At 46.7% G+C, this 9,785-nt stretch overlaps 1 protein-coding gene across 5 annotated transcripts in view; it reads left to right on the forward strand.

The window, feature by feature from the left end:
• The window catches only part of IFT122 (intraflagellar transport 122), an 82,862-nt gene that overhangs the window by 47,152 nt on the left and 25,925 nt on the right, over positions 1-9,785 (forward strand). For all 5 annotated transcript variants that reach the window (XM_008074826.1, XM_008074827.1, XM_008074828.1 and 2 more), the window contains 2 exons: positions 1,819-1,959; positions 7,078-7,131. In XM_008074826.1, the coding sequence (XP_008073017.1) occupies positions 1,819-1,959; positions 7,078-7,131 (195 nt within the window). The remainder of the gene's footprint in view (positions 1-1,818; positions 1,960-7,077; positions 7,132-9,785) is intronic.

Consider the following 9,785-nt stretch of genomic DNA (forward strand, 5'->3'; position numbering starts at 1 on the left):
TACTAAAGGGATTGAGAAAGGAATGCTCATTGTAAAGCTTCCAGGAGGGGGTGAAACTTGATCTGAGCACTGAGGTCTGGAAAGGCAGAGAGGCTGTGAGGAAAAGTCAGGGGAACCCAGGAGATAGTGAGGGACTGGTGCTGAGAAAAGCAGTGGACATCATGACCATGCCCACTTTTTGCCCAGAGCACTCGCATTTTCTCATTTTCAGAGCACGTCTCTTGCTTGCCCATGTCAGCCTGAGCTGGGCAGGGCATCTGAACAAAAGTTAATGGATTTACCCAAAAGTCATCTGGCTGGGATGTAGCTGAGCCAGGCCTGGGTTCTAGCGCAGATGCTCCCCAGCCCATGCCCTGCTGCCCTTCTAAAGGGAGGAAATCTGGGAGGGAAGACATGATAGGAAAGATAAGCACTTGGGAGCTTACTGTCAGGGTAGATCAGCTTGCTGTCAGGGTAGATCAGCTTATAAAGAAAAAAAGTTTCCTTCAACTCTAAAGCTGAAAAAAACGGGACTAGAAATTTCAAAGATAAAGGCCCCAAAGGGAAAGAACAGCATTGCCAGCTTCACATTTGGGAGCCATTAGTACAGAGACACTGGCCGATCGATCTTCAGTGTCCAGGATCCAGGAGAGATGCAAATCTCTGCAGCACATTGACTGACTGACCTAAAACAAGGGCAAGGCCTTTTGTTGTTAAAGATGTGCCTGTCCCCTGAGACTTGTTCTCTTGTGCACATACACACATGAACGCACACAAAGTAGGAAGGACACCAAACCTGGAGTGTCCAGTCACCTCTGGCTCCAGACTTGGATTTTCTGTTTGCCTAGTGTGTCTTTGACAAGTCTGTTGTCCTCTTTGAGTCCCAATCTCCTGGGCTATAATCAGGGAGTAATGAATACCTACTACAGAGGGCTGTTGGGATTGATCCAAAAGTACTTTAGAAACCTAAAAAAAAGCCAGGCTCAGTGGCTCAGCCTGTACTCCCGCACTTTGGGAGATTGAGGTGAGTGGATAGCCTGAGTCCACGGGTTCGAGACCCTCCTGGGCAACTAGGCGAGACCTCATCTCCACAATAAATTTAAAAAATTAGCCGGGCATGATAGCGTGTGCCTGTAATTCCAGCTACTTGGAAGGCTGAGGCGGAAGGATCGCCGGAGCCCAGCAGGTCGAGGCTGCAATGGCCGAGAGCAGCCACTGCACTCCAGTCTGGGCAACAGAGTGAGACTCCAACTCAAAAAAAAAAAAAGAAACCTAAAAAAAGAGAAGTTCTTAGGAACTGTTCACAGGTATTCACAGCAGCCTGTGGAGGAGGTCAGCTGCCCATGGGTGGCACATGGCCTTGTTAGGAGTGTAACTACAGTGTATAATTACAGCCCCTCCCAAGATTGGGACAAAAGGCAGAGGAAGCTCAGACTCCTTCCCTTGGGGTGGGGCTTCAGGGTTAGGGAAGAGTTTCCAGAAGTGACATTTTAACAGGGCCTTGAAAGCCAAATTGGTATTTTTCAGAGGGAGGGTGGGGAGAAGCAAAGACATTCCAGGTGAGGGTGACATCCTGTGGTAGGGCAAGCCTGGAGGTAGGAAAGAGGATGGACAGGAATTTTGTGCTGTGGAGCATTGTGGCTCAGCTGTGATAGGGGTGACAGGGTGGAGGGCACACAGGTAGGCGGGGTGAGGCTGAGCAGGTTGCTGTCTGAGCACTGTAGTGCTACTCTGCATTTGTAATAAAGTTGCTGCACATATCTGGAGGCGGGCTCTGTGTGAATCTCTTTCCATTGCTCTGAAAACAGTCTTCTTTTTCCTTTTGATGAAATCCTGCAGTCTGCACCAATGTACCAGTACCTGGATAGGAAAATGTTCAAAGAAGCCTACCAGATTGCTTGTTTGGGTGTGACAGACACTGACTGGCGTGAGCTGGCCATGGAAGCTCTAGAAGGATTAGAGTTTGAAACAGCAAAGAAGGTAAGCATTTAGTCAGCATGAACTGGAATTTGGTCCTTGCAGAGTTCCTTAAGGAGGTAGAAGGGAGGGCCAGGTGACATGGAGAAGCATAAATAGCTCTGACTCGAGGTAGGCTGACCTGGATTTAGATCTCAGCTCAGCCACTTTCTCACTGTGAGTTTGGGCAGAAAACAACTTTCCTAAGATTGCTCCATCCTCACAAAGTTATAAGGATCTAATGGGATCATGCCTGTAAAGCCTGCCACGGGAGAAGCATCTGATAGATTTGGCTGTCACTCTTATTAGCTATTATTTATGTAATTATCTAGCTAAAAGTTTGGCACATAATAGGCACTCAGTAAATGGTAGCTTTTATGATTGGTATAATCATTAGGGCATTTATTATACAATGCTGTTTTTCTTTTTTTTGAGTTGGAGTCTTTCTCTGTCACCCAGGCTGGAGTGCAGTGGCATGCTCACGGCCACCCCAGGGTTGACCTGCTGGGCTCAGGCGATCTTTCTGCCTCAGCCTTCCAAGTAGCCAGAACTACAGGCACACGCTATCACACCCAGCTAATTTTTTTTATTTATTGTAGAGATGAGGTCTCACCAAGGTGCCCAGGCTACTCTTAAACCCGTGGGCTCAGGCAGTCCTCTCACCTCGGTCTCCCAAAGTGCTGGAATTACAGGTTTGAGTCACTGTGCCTGGTCAATGCTGTTTTTCTTAGCACTTAGTATGTATAATGGAAGAGATGGGCAGCACTCTGATTCTCACCACTTTCCACATGCCTTCCGTAGTGTGGTTCATAGACTTGATTCATTATGTCATTTCCTGGCCTAGTCTGTTAAAGCTAGAGAAACAGTGAAAACATTTGACCCCTTTCTGCACGTTAGAAAAAAGTCGGCCAGGCTCAGCCTGTAATCTCAGCACTTTGGGACGCCGAGGTGAGTGGGTTGCCTGAGCCCGCGGGTTTGAGACCAGCCTGGGCAACTTGGTGAGACCTCGCCTCTACAATAAATCAAAAAATTAGCTGGGTGTTGTAGCGCATGCCTGTGGTTCAGCTACTTGGAAGGCTGAGGCGGAAGGATCGCCAGAACCCAGCAGTTTGATGCTGGGGTGGATGTGAGTGTGCCACTGTACTCTAGCCTGGGCGATGGAGTGAGACTCCAACTCAAAAAAGAAAAGAAAAGAAAAGAAAAAGTCCAGGTATGTTTCTGAGTTGTGTTCTTCTACCTAGAAGCTGAGGTGGAAGAAGGAATGGATTCTGGACCCCTCTCTGCTCTTCCTCCCTTCCCCTGTATCTTCCCACAGTCAATTAGTGAGATACTCCTTTTGTTCATACTACTGTGCTGGTATCGAAGGAGTTGCAAAGAGAGATGTGATGCCGGCCTCATGCTAAATCAAGACTTGTAGGCAGAAAAAGAGTAGATTGGACCAAACCAGGACTCGGAAGCCTGGCTGAGAACCAGTGGTGCCATGTAAGGGGTTCTGTGACCTCAGGCAAGCCACTTCTCTCCGAGACCCAGTCCTCCCATGTCTAAAATGGGGATAGTAAAAACACCTCTCACAGTGTCAGTTGAGTTAACTGAGCCGTTGCAAGGGGAATGTGAAACTAGGAATGGCTGTGCAAGTGCTAGCCATTATTAAAATAAGAAAGATTATCTTTCTATAATCATGATCTATATTTTTAGATCTACTAAGTGTAGGAAAGTGGTACTAGAGGAGGGCCTTAAGAATTCAGGGAGGTACAACTCCCTCGGGTCCCCTCCCACTATGGGAGCTTTCTGTCCTCTTAATAAATTCTGCTTTCTAAAAAAAAAAAAAAAAAAAAGCAGAAGGGGAAAGGGAGCGTCTCTATGCGGGAGCTCCCCCCACCCCCCCCACCCAAAATGCCAGCAGGAGTGAAGAGTAATGAGGGATTCCTGGAGCATGTTGACTGTGTTTGTTTTAGTGTAGAATGAAATGAAAGGTCTTCCCTCTAGACTGTTACCTCCTCACACTCGAGAACTAAACACCTACCTCATCCTGGTATCACCTCACACACCTAGCGCAGTGCCTTGGACAGGTCCAGCACTTAGCAAATGTTTGAATGGATGAAAACTAAACTGGAATGACTCTTCATTTATTTAGTGCTCCTATCCTGTATCCCCAAAATGCCCCCTGAGATCGGAAATGATTGTATTAAAGTTACAGGTTTTAAGCCTGTAATCCCGTGCTTTGGGAAGCCGAGGTGAGTGAATTGCCCGAGCCCGCAGGTTCAAGACCCTCCTGGGCAACTTGGCAAGACCTCATCTCTACAATAAATCAAAAATTAACTGGGCGTGGTAGTGCATGTCTGTAGTTCCAGCTACTTGGAAGGCTGAGGCGGAAGGATCACCGGAGCCCAGCAGGTCGAGGCTGCGGTGGCCGGAAGCAGCCACTGCACTTCAGTCTGGGCGACTGAGTGAGACTCCAACTCAAAAAAAAAAAAAAAAAAGTTACAGGTTTTTATATGTTTATTAAATTGAAAAATAATTATGTACTGTATACATTTATGATGTACAACATGAGGTTTTGAAAAAGCCACAAAATTTTGACCATAGACTAGAACTTGGTATTTTATCCAAATCCCAAATCCCAGCCTTTCTTTTTCTGCTGTGTCAATCTCTCAGGTGCACAAGCTTGTGGAGGGGGTGGTTCTCAGCAATAGACCAGTGTTCCCACTAGATGGCAGAGGAGAGCTGCTTAGTGCCCCGACCATAGCCCCGAGCAGAGCTGCAGATTTTTCCCTGTTCCCACATTTCCTTCTGCTGAGGTTATTCACGGGCCTTGTGACTCCTGACCACTCTGACCAGGCACCCTGACTCTGCAGAATGCATCAGGCTGAAGAAACTAAGAAACATCTCTCACAGGGGAAATCCTAGAATCCAGCACAGCAGAACTAGAAAGACCCTTGGAGGCCGGATTTGGTGGCTCAGCCTCTAATCCCAGCACTTTGGGGGACTGAGGTGAGAGGATTGCCTGAGCCCAGGGGTTCGAGACCAGCCTGGGCAACTTGGTGAGACCTCATCTCTACAATAAATCAAAAATAAGCCAGGCATGGTAGCATGCTCCTGTAGTTCCAGCTACTTGGAAGACTGAGGCAGAAGGATCGCCTGAGCCCAGAGGGTTGAGGCTGCAGTGGATTTGAGTGTGCCACTGCACTCCAGCCTGGGCCGCAGAGTGAGACTCCTACTCAAAAAAAGAAAGAAAGACCCTTGGAGAGAGAGCTTGTTCCTTTCCACAAAGAAGATGGTTGGAGCCCAGAAGTGGGGAGGAAGTACCTTCTGGGCCCCCCAGCTGGAAAGCCCTTCGAGCTAGGACTGAGACCTAGAAGGCCCCTTCTTTCCCTCTCTGCCACTTTGCCAGGCCTTCCAGTTTTCCCTCTCGTGGTGCTTTAGGAAACCCAGATCTAGAGGGTAGCATGTCAGACCTTCATCATGGAATATGGGTACTCCTAACCCTCCGTCCCTTTGCTCATGTGATGCCTACCTTGCCCTTTTCTACGAATTCCTCGTCAAGAATACCCATTTGCCAGGTTCCTAGTCTATGATGCCTTACTTAACCCTTCCTCCTGCCACTGCCTGTGCTCAGACAGTTAATCTGTGTTCTCAAGGGTATCTGGTTCATACTCGTATAATTCTTAGCTCAGGGAGATTTGATGATCTGTTTAATCTGCCTCCTCCCCTTTTAGAATGTGGGCCTCTCTATTGGGGAGGGGAACAGGGGCCAAGTCATATTTATCTCCTGGTCCTCAGCCTCTGACAGGATGCATGGCCCATGGGGTGAAAAGATGAAGTCACATTGCGGTCATCTGTGAGGCAGCTAGAAACCGGATGACTAGCTCATTTCCCCAAGTGTTTTTAGGAAGGAGGATGTCATGCAGCTAAGTAAAGGCTACAAGTGGCCAAGGTTATTCTACATTTTAAATTCTAAGGGCTCTGGGCCGGGTGTGGTGGCTCATACCTGTAATCCCAGCACTTTGGGAGGCCAAGGTGAGAGGATTGCTTGAACCCAGGTGTCTGAAACCAGCCTGGGCAACATAGTGAGACTTCATCTCTACACACACACACACACACACACACACACACACACACACACACAAATTAGCCAAGCACAGGGTGCACGCCTATAGTCCTGACTACTTGGGAGACTGAGGCAGAAAGATTGCCTGAACCCAGGAGGTCAAGGCTGTGGTGAGCCATGATCATGCCACTGTAACTCTAGCCTGGGTAACAAGAATGAGACTCAGACTCAAAATTTAAAAAAAAACCAAAAAAACATAACTCCAAGGGCTCTGGAGCTGCTGTCTCCACTCGGCACATATCAGCTCATTTCAAATGGTACAGTGTAAAGAAGCACAGCTCAGTAGAAATGTTCCAGCAAAGCTACATGAAGAGCAGCCTGACATGGTAGACTGTGTTCCTCTAAAACCTTTGCAGAATCTGAGAGTGGCAAAAGCAGCTTAGCTAACATCAGTCTGCCTGTTCCTCAGAAACTTCTAACAGTTCAAAGCAAGGCTGCACTTTGGCATTCACACAAGAGTTTGCCTTCCAAGGACTTGTAGTGATTCATTCCCTGCCCTCCCTCCTAAAACCATCTTTGTTTTTTCTCAGCTTTCCTCTCCTCTCCCTCTGTACTAGTACCACGGGCTCTGGATGCCCTGTGTTTACGGCACCACTGGGTAAGCATAGCTGTCTCCTGCTTTCCATTAAGTCACCTAGATGTGCCTGCAATTTCTCTCAGTCAGTACGTCTTATCCGTTCCTGCTCTGATGCCACTGCCTCAGAGTGTCAGACTAGCTTGTTCTTTGGACAGAGAGTCTCCCAAGGAGGTACCACCACAGACTACAGTATCATAGTTTTGTTTTACTTAATCCTAAATTGATTGATGCAACCAGGACTTCTTTGCTGTTCTTTGTATGGTCTAATCCTAGGGATAAAGCCGTGCCTCACTGGGCAGTATAGTCTTCCTGAACACACGATGATTAATCAATGTTTGCTTTTTTTTTCTTTCCTTGCTGGCTCACTTTTTAGAGCTTGACTCCCCACCCCCATCCAATCATTCACTTTTGAAGCCGAGAAGGCAGCTGATTTTATTCTTTATTTCTTCTCCTGTAGGCCTTCACCAGAGTACAAGATCTCCGATATTTAGAACTCATCAGCAGCATTGAGGTAAAAGATGAAGTATTCTTCCTTCTCAAGAAAGCAGACTCGGTATCAGTGGTTTATGGGCGGCCCTTCTAGCAGACAAGAACCCTGAGGACATGCGAACAGAGCTTACTGGTGTTTGGGCATCCAGGACACAGCCTTGCTCTGAGGAGCAGAGTGACCATGTAGGGGGAGACGGTGCCCTAGAGCTGGAATTGTAGTCTGTTGTTTGGTAGCTGGGTGAGGCAGATGGCTCCTAATTGCTCTGAATTTTGGTTTCTTATCTGTGAGATGGGATCAGACCTAACCCCCAGGATTGCTATGAGCATCAAATAGGAGGCTCTCAGTAACTGGTTTGCATCCTTGTAGTGGTGGTTAGCTGGCCACCATCCTCTCTGACTCCAGTAACCTGCCAGTGTTGGAGGTGTTTCCCAAATGCACATGAGCTATGTTCCACCCTCAGAAGTAGACCTGGGAAGAGAGGCCTGCGAACTGAGCTGAGCGCCTGGAGCTGCAGAGCACCCCCAGCCCTGCTGCTTCTGGCAGAGAACACTGGCCTTGTCAATCAAACCCAGATAGGTCTTGGGCAGGCTGAAGAAGCTACTTCTAAGTGTACCATTTGCTGGGTAATGGTAGACGCTCTTCTTAAGTTTTGTGTATCTCAGTGCTGTCTGACTGTCTGTAAAAAGATGTACATATTTTTTCTCCTGAACAGATTTATTGTGAGGGTATGGGAATGTGAGATACATTTGAATTCCCAGATGGAAGTAGTGAGGAAATCAGCAAATGCCTTGTCCCTCTAATTCAGTTAAGCATAATAAACGCCTGTTGAGGGCCAACCCTGGTGCAAAGCCTAGTGGGCACTGAGCTGTGTAAAAGAGAGGCCTGCAGAGCTCACAGCCTGCTAAGCCTAATAATGGCTGCCTCACAGCAAGTATAATGAGGCAGGTATTGTGTTATCCTTATTCAACGGAGGAGGAAGCTGAGTTTCAGAGAGGTTATTTCACATCCCCAAAGGTCCACAGCCAAAATCTCAGTTGGAATTCAAAATTTGCTTATGCTTTCTAGGCCACACACCCTCTTCCCACCCACCATGCACCCCAGAAGATCATAAGGAGCGTCTTCTGTTGTTTACTTACCTGAATGGTAATGCCCAGTGCTACTTACTGTTAGGGCTGGCATTTGTAAATCAACTGGCCTGGATCTTGAAGTCTTAATCTGAAGTTGTGGAACATAATGTTTCTCTATGCAAAAGTAACTGGTTTCTGTGAAGACTAACTCTTGTCATATGTCTTACCGAGTTCAAAATGTCTGTCTAACGTGCTATGAGCTGGGAAGTTGGCTAAGGTGAACTTGTAAGATTGTCTCTTGGAAAAAAGTAAAGTGTCTTTGAGTGAGGATCTATTTTGACTGCACCGAGGGCTTAGTTGTATACTTCTAGGTGTCTAATGTTGTTCCAAAGACTGAGGTTCTTTTTCCTTCTGGACGGGTGAGATGTCACTGTACTGATAACAAGAGAAGAGTCTGCCCATATTGATATGTACCCACTGACTGTGCATAGATTATTTTTATTTTTCATGGCAATATTCTGTGGCCTAGAATGGATATGGCCTAAATTTTATGTCTAGTAAAAACCTATTTTTCACCTCACTGGAAAATTTTAATTTATTTCTAACTATTAGGAGTTTAGTTTATTTGTCCAATTAGCCTGAACTCTGTGCAGGTTTTTAGAGAAATTATTTCTGTCACTGGGGGAAGCATGTTGCCTCCAGCTGTGAAAACTTTCACCAGCTTGTAGAAGAGTTTGATGCAATGTCTCATCTTCCACTGTGATACACTTGCTAGAAAACAAGCAAAAGGAACTGCCGGGGATGAGGGATGGGTGCTATTGAGTGTTTACAAATACTTGAGCTGCAGACTAATGAATGTTCCCTAACACAGGAGAAAGGAAGGTGCAGGGTACTTCTCTCTATCCTCAGCACTGCTAAGCATCTGTATGTATGTGTATGCACATGCTGGTGTGTTATTGGAGGCATTACCTGCTTCAGAAGACATTATTATATAATACAAAGTGCATCTGGAGTCAGGCAGAACTGAGTCCAAATGCCAGCTCTACCTAACTTCAACCTGCTCCTCTTTTAAAATTTTATTTATTTTTGGAGATGGGGTCTTGCTCTGTCACCCAGGCTGGGGTGCAGTAGCTTAGTCATAACTCACCATAACCTCAGACTCCTGGGCTCAAGTGATCCTCCTACTCCAGCCTCCCAAAGTGCTGGGATTACAAGCATGAGCCACCACACCCGGCATTGCTCTTCTTCTTGAGTCTCTGCTCTTTCATGCTAATACTTGGGTGGTAATACCTACCCTGAGGGTCACTGAGAGGAATAAAGGGTCCATGTGTGTATAAAGTATATAACTAGCACCTAGTAAATGTTCAGTATGTGGTATTTCTTTTCTTTTCTTTTTTTTTTTTTTGAGTTTGAGTTTGAGTCTGTCGCCCAGGCTGGAATGCAATGGCAAGCTCTCACCCACCACATTCTCAACCTGCTGGACTCAGGTGATCCTTCTACTTCAACCTTCCAAGTAGCTGGAACTACAGGCATGCGCCACCAAGCCCAACTAATTTTTTTATTTATTGTAGAGATGAGGTCTCACCAAGTTGCCCAGGCTGGTCTTGA

This window comes from Carlito syrichta, unplaced genomic scaffold (genome assembly GCF_000164805.1).
Source record: "Carlito syrichta isolate Samal-C Ts95f unplaced genomic scaffold, Tarsius_syrichta-2.0.1 Scaffold117927, whole genome shotgun sequence".
Classification (NCBI taxonomy): domain Eukaryota; kingdom Metazoa; phylum Chordata; class Mammalia; order Primates; family Tarsiidae; genus Carlito; species Carlito syrichta.